Source organism: Spermophilus citellus (assembly GCF_964194105.1).
Source record: "Spermophilus citellus genome assembly, chromosome: 3".
Taxonomy (NCBI): domain Eukaryota; kingdom Metazoa; phylum Chordata; class Mammalia; order Rodentia; family Sciuridae; genus Spermophilus; species Spermophilus citellus.
The window spans coordinates 20,170,126-20,192,785 of NC_138184.1; the positions used below are offsets into that span (position 1 = coordinate 20,170,126).

Genomic DNA, 22,660 nt, shown 5'->3' on the forward strand with positions numbered 1-22,660 from the left:
TTGCTATAGTTGCTGCCAATGTAGATTTCTTGCACAAATACATCAAGATGTTTCTCTTTATCTTCAGATCCTTGCCAAGGGTTGAGCAATAATTGAACTTGGCACCACATCTGCTTTCATTTGCATGAAGAGTTTTAGTACTGGTAGCACTAAACCATCTGGTGTCTATTCATATGGGTGTTCAATTCAATCCCATTATTTCTATTCATACTTTTTGAATACCTACTATGTGCAAAATACCATACTATGTGGTGATGGAGAAGTTTCCATACCTTTGAATGACATTTGAACCTTTATCCAACATGGTTCCACCAAGATGCTGATGTTTCCATCCCAGTAGATGCTTTCCTGAGCTGTTAAGACACCTCTAAACTAGAAGAAGAATGTGGCTGGAGGGGCATTAATAAAATGTGATAGGGTTCTTTGCCCGTTTTTATTTGGTTTCCTCAACTCTTAGCTTTTGTTTTTAGCTAGGCTCCCAAGGCAACAGACCACATCTGGAGTTCCATTATTAGCAAACAGACTACCGTTTTCTATAAACTAATGAAAACACATTGCCCTTATTTCCCAGCGATATTCTCTAATCACTTTCATTTTGGATACTAAAAGAGAAAAATCATGCATTTCAAATCATGCAGTTCAAAGTTACAGATATTTGTTTCTGTCAGAGACAAGTTGACCTAAGTGCAAACCTCTGCATAGGGAACTCTGGTTCTATTAGGAACAGAAACCTCCAGTGTTCCCACCTGAAGGGGAGAGGAAAGCCATGCATGGGCCTGTTATGGTTTGGATTTGAAGAACCTTCCCAAACCTCGTGATGTAAGGGCTCCAAATCTCCAATGTGGCCACATCCAGAGGTGGGGCTTATGGGAAGTGATCAGATCATGAAGGCTGTGACTGCCTCAGTGGGTTAATCCATTGATAGCTGAATGGACTACTGGGAGGTCGTGGAAGCTGTAGGTGGTGGAGCATGGTTGGAAGAAGTAGGCCACTGGGATCATGCTCTGCGTAGTTGCGGGGTATTTCTTGTTCCTGACCTGCTTCTTCCCAACCCTGCTTTCTCTCTCCTTCCTGGCTGCTGTGAGCTCCAGAACTTTCCTCTGCTACACCCTTCCTCCATGAATTTCTGCCTCACCTCAGCCCAAAGCAATCAAGCCAGCCAACCATGGTCACTAAAACCTCTCAAATCCATGGGCCCAAGTACATCTTTCCTCCTCTAAGTTGTTGTTCTCAGGTGTTTGTTGCAGCATCAGAGCCGACCAGCACAGGGCCACTGGGGAATAAAGAAAATCAGATTCAGCTGGGGAGGGTGTCATCGTGAGCACTCTTGATCCATCTCACTGTCCTGGCTTGGGGGTTCATGTTCTCTGCATCAGAAGAACCAGTTAAAGGCATAACTATTAAAGGATGAGTTCTCTTCATTGGGGCTTCTTCCTCAAGCAGAGGGGACACAAAGCATCCATCATGAGAGTGTCCAGCTGTTCCCTGAACAAAGAAGAGAGCTACTTTTTATTCCTGGGTAAGGACTGCAGGGGTGGGGTAGAGTCTAGCACATGTTCTGAGGTGCTGTCTTTGAAGGTCCTGGGCAAGCACTTCAGCCTGGAGGGAGGGCGGTCAGTCTGGAGCAGATGTTCCCTGTCTCCCTGTAGAATCATCTTGGCCTCGTGATGAGGAAGGACTGTTGCTGCAGCTGGTGAGAGACACACAGGTGGGAGTGGAAGAGAACACAAATCACGCAAGTAAGGAGACAGGCTTAGTGGGGAGATCTCCAGGAGTGGAGCTCCCAGGTGGAGAGGATCATCCTTGAGACAGACCTACAGCAACAGAGTCAAGAGCCCTCTCCTGACTGCAGGCCATACATAAAAACCATGCATTCTGCAGAAAAGCAGCATCTTCCCTATTTAATTGGCAAGTATTGGTGTACAAATGCCCCAAACTTGCAATAGATTTCCAAAGATGTGATTCTCCCTCCCTCCTCTCCCCGCTCCCGCCCCCCCAACCTTTTATTAAGTTATGGGAATGATTGTGTCAGAAAGGATCATGCTTTTAAAACCCAGTGGCAAGCAATATGCTTTATCCACAGTGACATCTGAGACAGATGTACCCACACCTGCCCTGCCATCCTGTCAACTGCATTTGGAATGCAATTTGAACTTTTCCAGCCCATCTTAAAATCTATGGCGTCTTGGGAACTGTCGGTAGAAATTTTCCTTATAAATACTGGATGGGAAACATTGAGAGATATGCTCTGTGAGATTTAAGCACTAAAAATCCAGAGCCGTTCTACCTGGAAAATGGTAATTGGTGACATCTGGAGCATATGCTTGTACTTTAAAACAGGAAAAAAAAAAAACTAACTGGGCATGGTGGTGCATGCCTGTCATCTCAGCAGCTTGGGAGGCTGAGGCAGGAGGATCATGACTTCAAAGCCAGCCTCAACAACTTAGCAAGACCCTGTCTCAGAATAAAACATAAAAAGGACTGGGGATGTGTCTCAATAGGTAAGCACCCCTGGGTTCAATCCCCAATATAGAAAGAAAGAAAGAAAGGAAGGAAGGAAGGAAGGAAGGAAGGAAGGAAGGAAGGAAGGAAGGAAGGAAGGAAGGAAGACTTGGAAAGAAAAAAAACACTTCTGGGGAACAGAAAAAGAGATTTACTCACCTTTCTCCCCTCCCCACTGACCTCTAACTCTTTTACTTTCTGTCTAGCAGCACCAAGGGAATTCTGGGGCAGCATGGATGCTAGAAAGAGCCCTGTATTGACAAGATGGAAACCCCAGATTCAATCTCGGCTCCCTCTGTCTTTACAATGGTAATCAGAGATGTAGATGGCTTTGTCCTCACTGCAGGTCACAGACCTGTACATGACAGTACCTTGGGAAGTGGCCTCCATCCAGGCGCCACCCACCTCCACTTCTCTGCCCCCTAGGAGACTGACCTGACTGCATTGCCTGCCTACTGCTGCTAGTTACAATGGAGGGTTTCCAAAGCGAAGCACCTGCAGGAGCCAGGAGGGTGGGGAGGCAGGTGTTGGCATGGTGCCTCTCAGTCTGCTCAGTGCTCTGGGTGGCATCTTCTGTCTACGGCTGTGTCTCTACCCAGCAATCGCTCACAGTGGACCTGCACCACGGCTCCAGTAGCATTATCCGGGCCCTTCTGCCTTCCAGGGTTCTTCTTGCTGTGGCTATGTCCTTGGTCATCTTGCCAAATAATACCCATATCTCAGCAGATATGCACAGTCAGTCGTGAGACTGCAAAAAATGAAACCAGGCAAGACCAAAACTGGGCAAAACAGTCTTCATCCTCAACTTCCCCCTTCATCCTCAGGGGAAAGTTATGATTGTTCTGTGACTTCTCAAAATGTTTATCAAAACATTGAAACTGGGGCTGGGGTTGTGGATCAGCGGTAGAGGGCTCGCCTAGCATGTGCAAGGCGCTTGGTTCGATCCTCAGCACCACATAAAAATAAATTAAAAAAAATAAAGGTACTGTGTCCAAATACAACTAAAAAAGAAATATTAAAAAAAAAAAAACATTGAAACTGTCTTACTGTCAGCAAGAGTGCCAAAAAATAACAGTGGATACACTAATTTTAAAATATTAGAAATGTTGAGGATTAAAGTGTTTTCTCTGTAACAGTCTTAGCAAGAGTCTCTGGAACCACTAGCCTCCTCCTTCCTGTCATAACTTCTGATACAGAGTGTCTTTTCTGTGTCTTGGCAAATTGTTCTCTGATTTGGATCATCTTTCCCATTTTAACTTTTTGTTTGTTTGTTTGGTACCAGGGATTGAACTCGGGGCCCCTCGACCACTGAGCCACCTCCCCAGCCCTATTTTGTATCTTATTTAGAGACAGGGTCTCACTGAGTTGCTTAGTGCCTTGCTGTGCTGAGTCTGGCTTTGAACGCGCAATCCTCCTGTCTCAGCTTCCTGAGCCCCTGAGATTACAGGCGTGCGTCACTGCACCTGGCTCCCATTTTAATCTATTTACTTCCAGTGTCACAAGTCTTCTCTAAGAGTTCCTGGGATATGGTTTGGGGTTGGCGTCATTTCCTCTGGGGACATTTTCATCCTTTTTGTCACACTTTCTTTGTCTGGATAAGTTCTCAGACACGAGGTTCCTCTAGCTCATCTCCAGTGTCCAGATGGCAGCATCATCCATATTCCCACAGCCAGCTCCCTCCCTCCAACTCCACATGTGATCCATTTCAATATCACGTCCAGCGCCATCACCCTTCATTTCTTTGCTGCACTTTTATATTTCTCCGCTGGTTCCCTCTTTTGATTATCCATTTCTGTGAAATGTCACATGAGTTGTTCTTCTCAAAAGGCCCACCCCCTTCTTCAAGAGTCTGAGCCTAGCAAGATGTTAGCTTCGGTGCCTCTCCACCTGCCTCTTCCTGGAGGGCAGAATCATGGATTGTGACCCTAGGTCAAAAAGCCACCGCGCACATCTGTGGCAGACCTTGGCTGAACTCTGTGAAGCTATCATCGGGGAGACAAGGAGGCGACACAAGTACACACACTGCTGTCTGTGGATGAACTGAGTCACAGGTGCACAGCCACCTGCAAGCAGCTGATTTCAAAGAAAGTGATGTGAGTCATGCTGACCATCTGTCAGTGACTAAAGAACGAGCAGAGAAATTTGATTATCAATTAATGTATTCACAATGATTTGCAAATGTGAATTATACTCACAGCTAATATAACAAGGTGTCTGAAATTTGAACCATTTCTCTAGGGGACTGGGATCAAGCATATCAGATCTGTGCATAAGGGGACCACTTGTAATCTTTTCATGATAGTCTTTAACCTGGGAGGGAACACAGGGCCTCCTGCACTCCTGGGGGTCTGGCTCACATGCACTCTACCCCTGAACTACTTCCCCAGCCCTTGAGTGAGTTGGATTGTTTCCTGCAGGGACCATGAGTAATAAAGGGTACAACTAATTCTTGGGATAGTGACATAAAACCAAATGATAGCTTCATAGAGTTCAGACAAGGTCTGCCTCAGACAGGTATCATGGCTTTTTGGCCCAGGGTCACAATCCATGATTCTGCCCTCCAGGAAGAGGCAGGTGGAGAGGCACCAAGGTTAACACCCTGCTAGGCCCAGGCTCTCAAAGAAGAAGGTTGGCCTTTTGAGAAGAACAATTCAAAACAAAGGCTGTGACAGCCTTACTTAGGAACAAGGGCTTGGTTGAAAGGGAACTAGGGCTTGACCCAGCTGCCCAGTGAAGATAGGACTCATGCAGGACTGGCAGCAAGCTTTTGGGAACCAGATCAAGAATCACCAGGCTGGGGCTGTAGCTCAGTGGCAGAGCGCTTGCCTTGCATGTGTGAGGCACTAGGTTCGATCCTCAATACCACATAAAAATAAAAAAATAAAATAAAGGCATGCTGTCCATCTACAACTTTAAAAAAAAAAAATAATCACCATTTCTTCTTCAAGATCTCTTAATTCTCTTGCCTCCTAGCTTCCCAATCAGGTTCCACAGCACAAACTTCTAGTTGCCTACAATTTGCCCCTTCTTCTTTATTTTATTTATTTTTAAATATGGAAAAGGTCATTTTTTTTTTTAAAGAGAGAGTGAGAGAGGAGAGAGAGTGAGAGAATTTTTAATATTTATTTTTTAGTTCTCAGCGGACACAACATCTTTGTTGGTATGTGCTGCTGAGGATCGAACCTGGGCCGCACGTATGCCAGGCGAGCGCGCTACCGCTTGAGCCACATCCCCAGCCCTTGCCCCTTCTTCTTTAAACAAGTTTAATTTGGAGGGGATTTCAATGTACCCACTTAAAAGATAGTACTTTTTATCTTTTCTTAGAGCTAAGTGCTAGGAAAAGTTCTATCTGTGAGAAGGAAAAGAGAAAGCTCCTTAAGGAAATTGGCCCTTTCTCCCTTTCCTCTTACTAGATGACTGAAATGTGGATAACAATGGCTGGAACTTCAGCAGTCGTCATGGACTATGAGGTTATTTTGGATTTTTTATTATATATATATAAAACCATAAATAATCCTGATAAACATGCCTACTTTCTTCTGAAATGAAGAAGTCCTTCAAGTTCAACTTCTACTTCCTTTCAAAATCCATACAGTGGGGCTGAGTATGTAGCTTAGTGGAAAAGGACTTATCTAACTTGCTCGAGATCCTGGGCTCAATCCCCAACACTGCAAAAAAGAAAACAATACATATAAAACAATTATGAATCTGATCATTGCCAATCCTAGTTAGTACATGTGGTACCATTGCTGGGTGCTTAGAGTGATAAGAACTCACTGAGACGTCTTTCTTGTCTAATAAGAAACTAGGTCATAGTGGAGCACACTGTATATTTTTCCTACCAGGTGAAGATAATGGTGTTGAATCTTTTATCACCTTTTCTGTAAGATAATTTTGTTTCCAAAACATTTTCAGACAGTACCATTGTCTCATGATCTTCGTAATTGTGTGCCAAGGAGGGGGCTTGAGGCTTTTTGCAAGTTCAATCCACAACAACAATGTGAGAGAGGCAGTTAGGCTCACTCTCCAGGTGATGAGACAACCGCAGAGGGTAACCCTACACCAGGGTCACCATGGTCCCCAGTGGGTGGGCTGTTCCTCCCCTTGCAGCACACACTCTCTCATCACCCCAGAAAGCGGACTGGCTTGTAAAAGCAGAGAAGATCGTAGCCTAACAGACTCCATACACTGCTTTGCTGCTTTCACTGATGGCCTTGGAGAGAACAAGTCACAGGTGAGTTGAAGAGATCACGGTAACCCCAGCAATGCAGGTGTGGCTGATTTGAGAGGCTGAGAAATTTGCCTTCAGCTTCTGCAGCTGTGAGCCTGGCCCCAGCCCTCTGCTCTCCTTTTGCAAATGAAGAAACCACGGTTCAGAGATGATTCCCGAGGGCCACAGGGCTAGAAAGTGGCAGAGCTGGAATCCAAGGCTAGAGTTTCATCTTGAACCAGAGTCACTGCTGTTGAAAAACTGCAACCCAGTTTAAGGTTTTTCTGGTTAAGAAAACCCTAGAGCAAGCCCTGGCTTCCCAGCTGGCTTCTGACCTAGTGGTTTAGCTTGTACACTGTGCAACATTTTCTTGCCATATTGCCCAATTATTTTCTCAACAAGGCAAAACAGGAGAGCTGCTCCAGTTAGCATCTGAAAATGCCAAGTGTCCCACTAGGCAGGGAACAGCTAGTTCAAGTGCATACCCAGAACTGCGAGCTCGGCAAATGGCAAGCACTCAGTTCTTACTGGTGAGCACTTTGGAGAAATGGTCTGCACAAGCTGCTTTATCCTGAGAAAGTAGCCTTGACTGACCCTTAACCGCCCTGTGCCTCACTTTCCCTATGTGAAGTGTTGCTCTTTGAGCTATTTCCCGGCCCCACCCCAACACCCGTTCTCGCATTGTACGAAACAACAGTGCCCCCTAGTGGAGAAAAAGGCTCGCGTTTTTCAGGTGGTGTCACAATTTTAAACGTTGAAAGATTTCATAAATTATGTTCAGAAACGAGTCGCCAGTGAAAAGCAGGTGAGGGAGAAGACAACATAAGGCCTCAGATGCAGCCCCAGGAAATCTGGAATGTGCTTTTACAGGATCCTGCACCTCCCATCACAAACACACACCAATGCCAGCACTATCGATTTTTTTTTTTCTTTTTACAGATCTTTTACAATCACATCATGAAACATTTGAAAATCTGTCTTTTTTTTTTTTTTTTCCCAAGACTCAGGAAGGAGTTAGCATACAGAGCAGATGGCACGTGGGCTTTGGAAGGCAACAGACTTGCGCTGGATTCCAGCCCCATTACGGAATGTTCTCACCAAAGTTATCTTTGTACCCCTTTTTCCTAAAGTATGTTTAGTAATACCTTGTTGCGGGCCAGCCATGGGCTGTGTGTGTGAGCTGTGAGCATTTTGAGCGCACAAGCAGCCTGGACTGAGGTTGCTGCTCTGTTTGGGCTGTGCACGTGTGTGTGCTTTTCACTAGCTCGGCCTTTGATCCCACACAGCACCTGAGATGGGTGTGACTTGCCAAGATGTCAATCAATCTACTGACCCCAAGACTTCAGGAAGCTAGACTCCACCCCCTGAAACCTAACTCCTTGCCTCATTAGGGAGGAACCTTCCCCTCAATAAGTAGGATGGTTTCAGGTGTGCATTCCTCTATTTTGTCTGCCCCTCTGGCTTCCCTTATGGGAGGCGGGGCTGAGTAGCCATCACTGGACCTTAAGAAAAGTTACTTTCTGTGTCTGCAATTATTTCTGCCAACCCAAATTCACCTGGAGTGACCTTGACTGATTTAGTCACGTGTTGGAGCAATACCTTCCTCCTGAGCCACTGAATAGTAAATGCAACTTCTAGATTTGTTGCCAAATTCATAGTAAAGGGTTTCCTGGTCAGCACAAAAAGTTGTTCGTTTTCTTTGTTTTTATTAATATTTACTATTTAATTTTAATATTAAAATTAAAATTTTATTAATTTTATTAATATCCCTGTTTTCTCTTTGCCAAAATCAAAAGAAGAATTATTGCCTGGAAGTCTGAGGCATCAGGATGCACCAGCGGTTGAAGCTGTTTTCAGATGAAGCAAAGCGGTGGATGCAAGTTCCCTTTAAATCCATTGAAGTAGGGGCCTAAGGACTTCCAGGTGGCCCTGTCCACTGGGCATCTGAATTTGTACATATCTGGAATGCAAGAGAGAGAGAGCACAAAGGCCTATGGCCTCTGCAGAAAATAAAATGGCCAATGCAGGTCTGACCCGTGCGTGGGCAGAGGACACAGCCCACAAATGGCTGCTTTTTTTTTTTTTTAATCTCCGGCCCTTTTTTGTATTTTATTTAGAGACAGGGTCTCACTGAGTTGCGTAGGGCCTCACCAAGTTGCTGAAGCTGGCTTTGAACTCATGATCCTCCCTGCCTCAGCCTGGGGAAACAGCTTTCTTATCTGAAGGGGGTTCCACAGTGACAGTCCTGAGACAGCTGGGTGGAATCCTGGACTCAGGGGTCTCAGGAATCATCTAGTCCAAACTTCATTTTGAAGATGAAGAAAGGATGCTCTGTTGGCCATCTTCAAGGCCCACACCCAGTACCACCATGACCAGCTCTAGGTTTGGCAGCGCAGCCCCTTCTCCACCGGAACTGAGCTGTCTGGGCCCACAAGGCTCCTTCTACACTTCCTGTTTCCAGATACATCTCACACATTTTTATAATCAGATGAGTAGGTTGTTTAAAAATTGGTTCATGAGTCCTAGAAGGAAACAGGACTCAGCATTAACATTATTTCTATTTTTTCACTTTTATACTTGTAAAATGAAATCTTGTGCAGATAAATACGATGGTGGGACCGCAAGGAGTTTTGTTACCAGGTTGTCACCTAACACCTGAACTTCTAGGTTCAGGTCAAAAGTGTTTAATTGTCGGGAATTATTTTGTATGGTCTATTGGCTGATAATTTGGTTAGGGTTGTCCCTAAAGGTATTGAAGGTAAAAGATTAAAACTTCTAAATTTGCAAAAGGATGGTGTTTTAGTCAGCCTTTTCATCTCTGTGACTAAAATACCTGACAAGAACAATTAGAGGAGGAAAAGTTTATTTTGGCTCAGAGGTCTTTGGTTTTAGAGGTCTTATTCCATAGACATTGACTCCATATCTCTGGGCCCAAGATGAGGCAGAGCATCATGGCAGAAGGGCGTGATGGCGGAAAGCAGCTCAGGCCACCAGAAAACAGAGTGAACTTCTCTCACCAGGGACAAAAATATAAACCCCAAAGGGTTGCCCCAATCACCTACCTCCTCCAGCCAAACCCTGCCTGCTTACAGTTACCACCCAGTGAATCCATATCCATGGATCAATCCAGGTTACAACTCTCATAATCTAATCATTTTACCCCTGAACGTTCTTGCATTGTCTCACATGTGAGCTTTTGGGGGACACCATACATCTAAAGCATAACAGATGGTTTGCCCCATCTTTTACTTTCTCAACCCCTACACTAATAATATTTCAAATTGTCCCTTTGTTTGGCATCACCAAAGCTTTCTACACACCATAATAAGATCAGGATGGGTGAAAGAGTGGCCTTTCTGTTGTAAAAAGGGAAAAAAGGTGATTTTAAAGAGAAAACAGGAGGGGAGGCTTCTGACCCAAGCCTGTGCCTGGCTAGTGCAGTTCAGAAGATGAAGAGTTAGACACTGATTCCCTTAAAACCATCATTGTATTACATCTAAAAACATGCTCCCAAGTTTACCTCTGAGGAAGATCAGGGACTAAAGAGGTGGATGGGGCACTCGCCAGGGATACAAAATTTAATGGGATGCCAAAGAAAATCCTCCATAAGCAGATCAATTGTATTTGACCACACTATCATTTCATATTTAATGCTAAAATATTCATGATGAACAAGATGTGAACATTTAAAATAAAGACAAGATCATCAGGAGGCTGAGGTTGGAGGCTCCCAGAAGCCCAGGAGCTCAAGGCCAGCAGTGAGAACCTCCGAAAAAAGGAGACAAAATCAGAGAACTGGTGTCCCACACGCAAGAGCATTAGAGGTAGGTAAAAGATGTGATTCTCTTGCCCATACTGCCACCTGCTGCTGGAGCTAGGTAATGCTTGCTGCCTGCCCAGATGGTGGCCTAGTGACTACCTTCCCACCAGATCCTACTCTCACAGAGGCTGTGCTCTTGAGGGCAGCCACTCATTTTAGGAAGTCTGAAAAAACCCTGGCCACTCTCAGCCCCAGGGAGCGGGGGTCAAAGAGTCCAGAACTGAGTTACAAGACAGATTTGAGCCTCAGCTTTGTCCTTCACTTGCTGGACCATCTTGAACATATGGCATCGTCCTTCTGAGTCTGTTTCTGTACTTCCAGCAACGGATCTCATCACCTCCTCCCATATGTTAAGTTTTGTGAGATGCTTTCTGTGATAATGACAAACAGACTTCCTGGCACAGAGTAGGTACAACATTCACTGTAAGCTGCCTCCCCAACCCACCACATCAGCATATCAACTATCATCCATTTATCACTGAAGGCAAGACACAATAGAAGATAGGGAGCAAAAGGTGATATGGAAATCCAGACAGTAGAGCAATGGCCACCACTGAGGGGTGCAGAAAACGTCACCCGGAAGGTGTCACTAGAGCCAAGCTTATGGTGATTGACGGGGCCAGGTCTTGCCAGGAGCTGGCCAATACCCTCTGGGGAACATTAGACCACCTCTTAATTTTATTTCAGGCAAGTTTCAGTCACAGGAAGCAAACATGCAGTGGTGGTACAAAGGCCAATGGCTTTGGAATGAACCCTAGGTTAAATCCTGCCTCAGCTACTACTTACTAGTTTTGTGACCAACAGAAGCCACTGAACTTCCCTGAGCTTTGATTTCCTTTCCTGTAAAATGATGGTCATGACACCTCTCATCCTGGGTGGATAAAACTAAACCAGATGACATGTTTGAAGTTCCATACCCGACATGGTGATGCACGTCTGTAATCCCAGCAGCTCAAGACTCTGAGGCAGGAGGATTGCAAGTTCAAAGCCAGCCTCAGCAACTTATCAAGGCCCTAAGCAACTTAGTGAGACCCTGTCTAAATAAAAACTAAAAGGGTCTGAGGATGTGGCTCAGTGGTTAAGCACCTCTGGTGGTACTACTTCTACTAATAATAATAGTAAAAGTTCCTCCAATATGGTGGGCTCAAAACTGTTCCATGATAACATGGAGCAACACTTGGACCCCCTGACTAGCCTTCTGTGAGTATGAAGGAAGGGGACACTTTGGTCATTGGTGGGGAAGTGTTGGTGACTGCCACATTTGGCTCCTGGACCACCCCCCCCAGCCCCAGGGTGTGTTGAGGTAGAAGGTAGATGGATGTTCCCCACTCCTCCCCTACCCCACAGCAGGTCCCAGTATTTCAGTGCATCCCAGATCCCCAGGAAGAGGAGAAATGGAGGGGGTGGTGGGTGTGCAGGATTCCAACAGATGGAAGAGGGTCTACAAAAAGAAACCTGAAAATTTGAATAACAACTGTAACTTAGATAACAATACCAGATCAGTTTATTTCCTGATTTTGATAAACGTGTTGTTGCTTGTGGAAGACCATATCCTTGCTTTCAGGAAACACACACTGAAGTATTTGGGGATAAAGGGGAATCAAATGCATTTACTGTCAAAAACTAATAAAAGGCTTAGACAAATATAAGGAAATGATAACATCTGGGGAACTTTTCTGGAAGTCTGAGATTAGGTACACAAAGTTATAAAAAGAAAAAGAGCCACTCTCTCTCACTCCCTTTCCCCGACCCGGTCCTCTGTCCGGTCTTCCCATCGTGTATCCCTGGGTGGTGGGAACCCTTGTGCTCAGCTGGCTTCTTGCATACGCAGCTCCAGCCTTCTGGCCCCGCCTCCCGGAGTCCCGCCCCGCCGCTCGGCCCCGCCCCGCCCGGCGCACCCAGCACAGACCCCAGGGACTCCAGAAGTTGCACCGACTTTATTGCAAGAGGAGGCACCAGGGCGGGAGCAGCAAGGTCTTTCCTGGCACTCCCCGGGCGCCCTAAGATCCCCGGGCCCCGCGATCCCCGCCCCTCCCCGGGACCCCGCCACCCCTACCCCTCCCGCCCCGGGTCTCCCTCCTCGGCCGCACCGCCAGCGGCTACACGATGGCGAACTGGCAGATGTAGGGCAGCGCGTCGCGGCAGCGCTTGTCGAACCACTTGCCGTTGGCCGCGCCGGCCAGGGCGGCGCAGTTCTCGGTTTTGCCGCCGTCTGGCTGCGCAGTGATCTCGGTCTCCCAGTTCTTGTAGGCCACGCGGCCGCCGGTCATGTCCACCCAGGAGCCCTCGGCTGCCATGTCGTTGAGGCCCAGCCACACCTCGGCCTCGCTGCCCACGCTCTGGCGCGCGTACTCGTACAGGGCGTCGTTCTCCGAGCCTGTCTGCGGCGTGCCCAGCGTGCCCCCGCGGGAGATGCAGTCCTCGCTCGCCTCATGGAAGGTCTTCGGCTGGGGGAAGGCCAGGAAGCACTTCATGTGCACCTTGGTGCCCTTAAGGCACACTGAGGGGGAGAGATGGTTGTCACTGAGGGTCCCCGGTTCCAAGTCAAACACCCGCTCCAGTCCCAGGAAGGCCCACCATCCTTCATCGCATCTTCTACGACCTTTACAGCCCCTAGACTCCGGCAAAAAGACCCTGCTGTGGGGGACACTGAGTCACAGCGCCCAGATCCTTGTTCTTGAAACCCTGCCACTGGGATCCCTTTCTCTGCTGCAGAGAGCCACCTGAGGGCTGTGGGAGTCTAACCTCCATTCAAAGCAGGATGATTCTCAAGGGCTCTTTTCACTTTCTGGCTCTTGTGGAGTCACACACGGAGGCTAACCTCAACCCTCCCCTACCCCATTACATTGCACTCCCTTCCTGCACCCCCAGAAGTGTGTATAGGAGACCTCTTCTAATGGATTCACTCCATCTCAGAGCCAGCTTCCCAGGGAACCCAGCTATGGTCTTTTTGCCTCACCCCTCTAATATCCCAGGGCTTGCATGGCCAGGGTGCATGCCCACATTGAGCTGGACCACACCCCAGTACCTGGGACCTGCGATCCCTGGCCTGCAATGGCCCTCTTCCCAGGTAAGATCTCCCAGGGACTGAGTACTGCAGGCTGAGGTTGCAAGACCCTCAGAAGACAAAACAGAAGAGGTGGGCACTGGCTTTTTTTGGGGGGGCGTGGAACTCAAGAGTCTTAAGAATTCTCAAATTGAATCTGGCCTCAAAGTTTGTAGGAAATACTATTTGGTCAAGTTAGGAGGACAGAGGTGTTTTTGTTGAGCAGTTTGTTTTATCGCTTAACTTATAAGTTAAATATTTAGGCAGATGGGGTGTATGCCTTATGCTGCTGCCCTACAAATGTCAGGCACAGCATTCCACCTCCCCCATTTTACCCCTACAACTCACTCACCTGCTCACCTAGTTACTTCCACTCCATGCAGCAAATGTCAACAGAGCAACATCTCCATGTATGCCCCCGTGGGCATCTGACAACCCTCAACAGGGACCTGAGGCCTCACAGAGGTGTCTAGTCACACACTCTGTCCCAACTCAGCCACTCTGCCTCGTGCTGACCTGCAGCTTAGCCAAACCAGGCTTTCTTCCTGCTGGGGACACTGGCACTCTGCCTAGGGCCCCCTAGGGATGAAGGACTTGCTTCTGGAAGTGTGCAGGAAGACAGCCCTCTGCCCTCAGCCCTTTGGGGGGATTGCCTCTGTAGGAGACAGCCACCTGGCCCAAGGCCACACCCCTTTCCCAAAGCAGCTGTCTCCTTGTGCCTGGCTCTGCCATACTGGGTGGGTCCTTCACATGCATTGCTGACGGAGGAAGGGAAAAAAGGGGCAGAGGACAGGAGAGAAGCCCCACCTCCACAAGCCCTGATTTATACACTTTGGTTTGATTGGTTTTGTTTGCAGTGGATGGGTTCACTATCAAGGTGATTTGTGGGATGTGGAAAGAGAAGGAGATCCCTCAGGAAGCCAGGGACTTCCTAGGAATCAGCAGACGTGGAAGAGAGTATCTTGGACCTCTATATGTCATGGACTTTGGCACCAGGAGGTCCTCACCCTCACTTACATTGACTTCACCAGTACATAGTTCAGACATGCGAGAAACCTCAGAGTTTATGCTCAAGTTTACCCCTAGAACCTCTGCTCTGTAGATAAGGAAACTGATGCCCAGAGTGGCCCTGTGCTCATTCAAAATGCCCCCTCTGTAGTGGACACTCCACCTCCCAACTGTCTTCTCCCTTCTGCCTTCTAACACAGAGGCCAAAAAAGCTCTCTTTTTGTGTTCTCCAGTGCTCTTAAAGCTACAGATGTGTAGGGTTCTGGTTGGTGGGGTGGAAGTGGAGGAGTGATACTCTCCTGACAAATGGGACAGATGTGCTGGGCCACCATTCCTCCTTTTTGCCTCAAATGCCCTCCTGATGCTTGGATTTGCAGCAACTGTGTAGGGACCATAAGGTGAAGTTTCTGAACAAAAACGTAACAGACTACTTCCAGACTCACTTTTTGTTGAAGTCACTGGTTTCTATTATTTAAAATAAAAGATGTCTCTGGAGATGCTTTTTTATTCTAGAATCCTCTCTCTCTCCCACCTGCCATGTTAGGCAAAGTATCCAAGGTTGTGTGTTTGTCTTTCCTTGAAGGAAGATTTACTGAGTGTTGATCTGTGGCAGACACTATGCTGGACAGGGACGGGAGGGAGATGAGACAATCTAAAAGAGGCATGTGTCCTTGGGGCATAGAGTCTAATGGAGGGGGCAGACATAAATCAAGAAACAAGTGCATGTTACAGTTGCAATCAATGTGACAAAGGAAAGGACATTGTTCTCTGAGAGTTGCTGTAGCTGAGGAGCCTGCTTGATGAGGGCTTAGAGACTCCTGAGAAGGTACTCTGCAGGCTTGTATGAAGTGACTGTTGAGCGACCCAGGCTGCCTGTACAGCATATGCAAAGACCCTGTACTAGGAGGGACAGAGGGTGGCACTTTCAAAGGACAGGATGGCCAGTGTGAATGCAGAAAGGATCTGAGTGGGAGACTGCCTCGTGAGAAGTATCCTGGAGGCTTCTGAGGAGGCAAAGCAGGGAAGGGCCCAGAACCCAGGAAGTGGGTGGGCTGTGTCATATAAGCTGCTGGTGAGAGGTCAGCTATGGACACAGGGAGGTTTGTAGATTTGCTAAGGAGGAGTCAGGGTGACCCCAGGCTGGGAACCTGAGGCTGCAGAGTACAGCCAAGGGAGGCTTTGCTCCTCTCTGCTGTTGACAAGATCATCAGCTTCCTGGTGGGAAGCAAGGGTGTGAACATAGTGACAGTGTGGCAGGCCCACTGTGTGGGTTTGCAGCCAGTGAGTTAATGTGCATTAAACACTTGGAACAGCGCCAGGCACTGTAGATGTCCACCCGTGAGAACGCTGCGTCTCCCTGCTCCCTGGACTGGAGGCCAAGGTCATAGAGGAGTGGGTGAGACTTCGGAGTATGGAGAATGGAGCCCTCAGGCTGCTGGGCAGGTGGCTGTGACCTTACTCCCAAGCTGTGCGATGTCACACATCTTTGCTGGGCAGGTGAGTGCAGAGCCAGGAGGGCTGAAGCCTGACCCCCAGTGTGGCACAGACCAGGGAGCTTCCTGCTCTGTGGGACTGGGTGCAGATCTCTCCCTGCCTCACTGGGCTCAGCTGGGGGTGATTAGTCCTGCCTCAGATGACTCAAAGGGACAGCACCAGTCACACTGCTGACATGACTTTGAGTCTAGCATGGCCCCAGGGCTGCGGAAGCTGCTCAGTGGAGCGTCTCCTGGGAGCTATGTCAGGTTGGGCCACCACCTCTGTCCCTGGAGTGGCCTGGGGGTCCTACTTCTCCTGGGCAGTAATGATTCCTGTTGGGGAGCCTCCTGCCCTCCTGGGGCAGTTCAACTGCCCCACCTCCCCGCTGTGGGCGGAGACAGCTGTGCATGCCTGGTTGGATCTGGTCAGGGATCTCTCCAGAGGAAGCGGGCTGGGGACAGGGCTCCCTGAGCCTGCTGCCCTGGCCTGCAGGCCTGGCCTAATGCAGCCAGGGCCCTGATGCTGGCTGGCAGTCAGAGACACCTTCCTTGCCACAGCCACCAGCCTGGGCTCTCAGCTGTGCTCCTGCTCAGAGAGGGCCCCACTCACCCGTCTGCAGGGCCTGCTGTTCCTTTAGCAGGGCCACCTCCTGGGCCAGGCTGTCCAGCCGGTTCTTAAACTCCTCAAGCATCTTTGGGCTCACGACATCTAGGATGAAGTCAGGAGAAAATGGGGACAGTCACAAACACGTGAGGAAGGAAGTAGAGACCAGGACAGGGAAGGGACAGGCAGAGAGGACCAGCTTCAGATGGAGAAGGGAAAGGACTCCCCTCAGCCTTGCTCTCTGGGTGAGTTCTCTCTTTCTCTGTCCCTGGTAGTGGTCCTCCAACGACCTACTAGGAGGGACAGAGGAGGGCACTTTCAAAGGACAGGATGGCCAGTGTGAATGCAGAAAGGATCCAAGTGAGACCCATCCCTCACTTGCTCCTGCTTCAGTGCACCATGTCCCCATTTGTCCTGGGGATTGGATGAGGCTGGGATTGGCAGGGGCCAGGGAGCAGCCACCATGTCAGCTCCAGAAGAGTGGAGAGCATAGGGAGCAGGGACAAGGGCCCTTGAGAGCCTAAAGACCACTTCCCTAAGCTGGAAGAAGGAGCACAGAACAGCAGGACAGGCTCTTCAGCCCAGAGACAAAGGAACAGAATGCCACCATTTGCAGGGGCTGGCAGGTGGCAGACATGGGTGACCTGGGACAAATTGCTCAGCCTCTTTGGATTGTTTCCTCATCTAAAAATGGGAGGATAACAATCCAGCTCAGAGGACTCTGTAAGCCTGGAACCACCTAGCTCCCACTTAGCACGGAGGTACGCCCATCCAGTTACATGTGCACAAGTGGAAGCAACCAGGTTTTCATGTTTAGCCGCCGGTGCGCTAGTGACCGCTGCAGGCCAGGTTTAGGCTCGACCTTCCCATGTGCCATTGTGTGGTGCTATCAACCTCATGCCTTGGGAAATGTGTCGTTCTATAACACCAGTATTTCACAAATTGGGAAACTGAGGCCAGCCTTCTATAACTGGGAGCCAGCCTGTTGGGAGCTGGTTATGTGTGTGGTGCGTGGGCAGGGGCAGGCGGGAACACAGATCTGTTCATGTGTGTGAGTTCAGAGATCTCTGGGTGGACCCCAGTCTTTCTGAAACTCCAGGGGCTTCTGTAAGGGCTACACTGAGCTCTGGGTAGAGGGTGGGGAAAGGCTTTGGCTGTGTCAGTTTACGGTCCACATTCATGAGGGCTGAGGTCAGAGCCTTTGTCCACCCATCTGAGCCTTTGCAGGGAAATTGCACGCAACACCCTGACTTATTATATACAGAGATTAGTGATGTAGCTTGTCAAACATGAGGAAAGAAACACCCAGATGAGCAAGGCAAAAAGAGAGGACTGGGGGGCTGGCAAACTAGCAATGGTGTGACATGTACCTCACCCCCAGCCTCTGACTCAGCCTTTGAGTTCACAGCAGCTCTGGACCCACTCATCTAATGCACCAGCACAGGGCACCATGTGAGGTTGTGCAAGTTGGATACTGCACAAGGGTTTCAGCTGAGGTCCATGTGCAGGTCCTAAGCCTTGTCCTGGCTAGGCTGGGTCAGACCAGAAAAAGAGGTGCCTTTAATTAATAATGATTTAATAATTTGTCAGTTCAAAGGGGGTACCTTTCATACTTTGTGTAAACATGCCTGGATGTGTCAGATCCTCCAGGGACTGACCATGGAGCAAGGAGCTAACTGAGGAAGGTGTGGGAGTTAGGGGTGTCCCTACAGTCTGGGCAAGGAGTCAGGGGGCCCGGTGCTGCCCCTCTGCCTTCAGGGCTTGGGTTTCTGATGGGCGCTGTTGGAGTGAATGCCCTCCAGGTTCTCCCGGGTCCCTGTTCTAAGGGCTGTGACCCTTATGAGGACATTCTGCCCTCCCAAACTCCTGGGCCAGCTGTGGCCACATGGCCCCTAGAGCTCCAGCCCTGAGCCCTCCCTGCATGCCCCAGCTCAGGCTGACATCCATCAGCAGCCAGGTCATAGGCCACAGGAGGAGCAGGTGAGCTCCCAGAAACACCCGGGGGCCCCCCTTCTTGCCCACCCTGGGGCCAGGGCAGGGCCTTAACCCACACTGTCCTTCCCTCCTCTCGCCAGCCCTGCCATCGTGTTCTCTACCTCGAGGCCTGGGCACCAAGTGCTCTTCTGGGGCCTGACCGTCCCCCACATCTGTGTGCAGCCCCATCACAAGGTGGCTGCTAGGACTCAGTCCTGGGAATCACTGCAGACCTTTGGGAAAGGCAGATGGCGGGGCCACTGAAACCCTGAGCGGGAATCTCTGTCGGGGGCGGCCCAGCACCTGGATTATAACATGACCCCCCACTTCAGGCTGCTGCTGCTTGAGTGAAAACCACCCCAGTTCCCATCCTAAGAGCAGGGACCACGCTTCCAGGCTCCTGTGTGTATCAGTCTAGCACAGAGGGACTGCTCCATAGCTTCGCTGTGTAGGTGACTGGAAGGAAGAAAATCCAACCAGAGTCAAAACGCTGAGGTGGGCTCTCGTGCTATTGTGAGGGCTCCCGAGGCCTGGGCCTCCAAGGCATGGAAACCGCTGGGGCAGAGGCCCGGGTGTCAGCAGGGAAGGATCAAGGCCTTGCCTTCTCTCACCCTCTCCTTTTACACCACTGAAGACATAAATTACAAATTAAATAAACACATACCAAATCTTCAGTAAACTTGAGGAATTAGCAACTATTTTCTATACTAGAAAGTTCTTCTGGGGCCAGGCACAGTGAACCACACCTGTAATCCCAGGGGCTTGGGAGGCTGAGGCAGGAGGATCACCAGTTCAAAGCCAGCCTCAGCAAAAGGAAGGCGCTAAGCAACTCAGTGAGACCCTGTCTCTAAATAAAAATACAAAATAGGGCTGAGGACGTGGCTCAGTGGTCAAGTGCCCCTGATTTCATCCCTGGTGCAAAAAATAAAAAAAAATAAAAAAGAAAGAAGGTTGTCCTGGGGCTGGGGTTGTAGCTCAGTGGTAGAACGCTTGTCTAGAATATGTGAGGCACCGGGTTCAATCCCCCACACTACATAAAAATAAATAAGTAAAATAAGGTATTGTGTTCATCTACAACTAAAAAAAAAATTAAAAAAAGAAAGGAAATTCTCTTATTTGCTCTGAGCTGCCTCCTTCACAAAGAATCTCCCCTGGTGACCACTGACTAATGCTCATGGATATTAACCATCTCTTTTAAATGGATATTTCGTGAAAGGTTATGTATGCATATAATTTAAAAATTCAAACCATTCAAAAAGTTATAGTCTCCCTCACAACCTGTTTGCCTTCCCAGAGGTAGCCACTGTTATTTGCTCTTGTGGATCCCTCCAGAAAAATTCTATGCATATACAATTAATGTGTACTCTTACACAAATCCCTTCTCCAAAATAAATGTTAGCACAGTATCCATCCTGTTTTGTTCACTTTGTAGGCTCAGTCTTGGAGATTCATTTAAAAAAAATTTTTTTTTTTTGCAGTTCTGGGGATGGAACTCAGGGCCTCACACATAACACCCCAAGCCCCTGAATCTTTTCCCTAGCAGTTCCCAGATCTGCCCTATTCTTTGTTGTAGCCTTGCAGGCTCCATGGTCCCCATGGACCTTTATTTGCTCACTGTCCCATTTACAGAGGAGCCTGAGAAGGGCAGAGGACACCCCACCCTCTTTCCTGCCTTTGCTGGGTCTTGGCTCTGGCAGCCTGTTTCTCTGCCTAAATCCCCACCCTCTCCTCCCTGGACTCTCTCTGCTGGCCTCTGAGCCTGTGGGACAACAGCTCCATCTATTACCATCGCATTCAGCTGGTGTCTCCAAGCAGCCCAGGGTGACCTCACTGCTGGAGAGGCCGCAGGGCAGGTCCCACTCGAACCAAGGCAATCTAAGAGCACTCCACACCCCAGAGGCAGCAGAGACAGGCTGTGACACCCAACGGAATTGAGATTTCCTTGTCCCCTCTTTTCCCCTGTGCATAAAGCACGCCCTGTGCCCTGCTGCCTGGAAGATGTGCCAGACCCTGGGCTAGGTGTCTTTACCTAATTAGCATCATCAAATCTTCACAACAAACCTTTGAACAACTACCACTCTCCCCATTTTACAGTTGAGAAAAGCAAGGTCCTGAGATTACAAAGCACAAACTCACAGCACCCCCTCGTGGGAGTTGAGCATCTCCACACTCCCAAACCAAAGGTTTGGTTTCTTTAAAAGGCTGAAGAGTTGGGGAGCAGATGTCAGTTCAGACGATCTGGAAGGTTCTTTCCAATTTTAAGAGTCTGGAGCCCTTATGGTTCTGGCAATCCCCCCCCCCTTGAAAGAACTCTGCAGAGCTGGGGATACAGCTCAGTTGGTAGAGTGCTTGCCTCACATGCACAAAGCCCTGGGTTCAATTCTTAGCACCAAAAAAAAAAAAAAAAGAGAGAGAGAGAGAGAACTCCTTTAGCCCCCAAAGGGCACTTCACCAAAGTTCTCAGGATGACCCATCAGGGAGGAAATGAAAAGAAGGAGCATGAGGTCACACAAAGGAGGGGTGACCTGCTTCCTGGAAGATGGGGAGGGGCCGTGATCCCCAGCTTACCTTTCTTGGCATTTGCAGCCTTCTTGACCTTGGGGGTTGGCGACTCAGCAGTGATGGGGGTCAGGAGAGTAAAGAGACAGAGGAGTAAGTAGGCTCCCCAGAGCTCCATGCTGTGTGTGTGGGGACTGCTGCCTGCAGTGGCCTGGGTCAGAAAGCAGTGGCAGCCTCGGCCGCAAGTCTTAAGGCAGCGGCCACAAGGACCTCTGTCCAGGAAACCCTCCCAAGACTTGGCTGCAAGCATGCCAAAAAAAAAAAAAAAAATCCTGCAAAAGGAGGACGGCCTGGGAGCCGCAGAGCTGTGCTGCCTGAGGAACACCCACTCCACAGCCTGGCCCTGCCTTCCAAAAAAGAGACATCATTTTTTAAGGATTCTGAGAAATGCACTATCAACCTCACAGCTCACATCTGCTGAGCAGTCTCCTGGGGCCAGAGCAGGCCACACTGTCCGCTGGTGTGAGCTCACGGAAACCTCACACCAGCACCATGTCGTTTCTACCGTTGAGGAAACTGAGCCTCAGTGAGGTGAAGAGATTTGCCAAAGCTACCCAGCCGTGAAGGGACAGGGTAGTCTGGGGCTCACTGGTTGGTTTAGAATGTTTGTTAGGCTTATTTTGTCTCTTTGGGTTAAAAAACACAAGAGAAGTCTTCTTCAAAGACATATGTCCTTCCTCAACAATCCTGTCCAGGAGCCATGAGAGAGGGGAGAAGGAAGAATCATGGTGGGAGGATCATAGTGTCCCAGGGCAGGTGTCAGGAAGCAGGAGGAATGTCCTCTCAACACCTGGTGCGGGGTGTCAGAGCCCAGCAGGGTGAAGGGAGGCTTCCCCAGGGAAAGCAAAGGCCCTGTGTGGAGCACTGGGTCCAAGTGAAGGGGCAGGGTCTGGTTGGGGAGAGGATGGTGGCCGAGATGGGAGGTTGTTGAGCACTGATTGATAAGTGAGTCTACTAAAGAGAAGGGGAGCCAGGTTTCTCCTTGCCAAAGAGAGGATTTATGCATATGGAGAAAGAAAAAACTAGAATGAATCCTATGGAGTGGGTGTTATGATTTCCATCTGGAATGTCCCCCCCAAAGGCTTACGTGCTAAAGGCTTGTTCCTCAATGCAGCAGTATTCAGAGGTGGGGCTTTGGAAGTGATTGGATATGGAGGCTCTGGTCTCATAAATGGATTAATCCACTCTTGGATTCATAACTGTCAGCATTATTGGGAGGTGGTGGAAACTGTAGGAGGGGGTGACTAATTGAAGGGAGCAGGTCTCTGGGAGTGTGCTCTTGGAGAACATATTTTGTTTTCTGCCCTTTTCTTCCTCTCCACCTCGCTCCCTCCCTGTCTCTGCTTTCCAGCTGCCAAGCTGAGCAGCTGTCCTCCACCACACCCTCCCCACCATGATGTTCTGCTTCACCTCAAGCCCAAAGTAATGGAGCCAGTTGACCTTGGACTGAAACCTCTGAAAC

At 49.0% G+C, this 22,660-nt stretch overlaps 1 protein-coding gene and 1 long non-coding RNA gene across 2 annotated transcripts in view; one reads left to right on the plus strand and one right to left on the minus strand.

Moving 5' to 3' along the window:
- The window catches only part of LOC308643113, a 622,623-nt gene that overhangs the window by 366,824 nt on the left and 233,139 nt on the right, over window positions 1-22,660 (plus strand). The window lies entirely within an intron of this gene.
- Window positions 12,451-21,416, minus strand: CLEC3B (C-type lectin domain family 3 member B). Its single transcript, XM_081283765.1, has 3 exons — window positions 21,208-21,416; window positions 16,672-16,770; window positions 12,451-13,032 (listed from the first exon to the last, which is right to left on the minus strand). The coding sequence occupies exons 1-3, from the start codon at window positions 21,314-21,316 to the stop codon at window positions 12,632-12,634; spliced, it is 609 nt and encodes a 202-aa protein (XP_081139891.1). The 5' UTR covers window positions 21,317-21,416; the 3' UTR covers window positions 12,451-12,631.

Coding starts and splice junctions, on each gene's coding strand:
- CLEC3B (XM_081283765.1), bottom strand. CDS start 21,316: ATGGAGCTCTGGGGAGCCTACTTACTCCTCTGTCTCTTTACTCTCCTG. Junction 16,771..21,207: donor GGCTGCAAATGCCAAGAAAG/GTAAGCTGGGGA, acceptor ACTTCATCCTAG/ATGTCGTGAGCCCAAAGATG. Junction 13,033..16,671: donor ACAGCAGGCCCTGCAGACGG/GTGAGTGGGGCC, acceptor TCTCCCCCTCAG/TGTGCCTTAAGGGCACCAAG.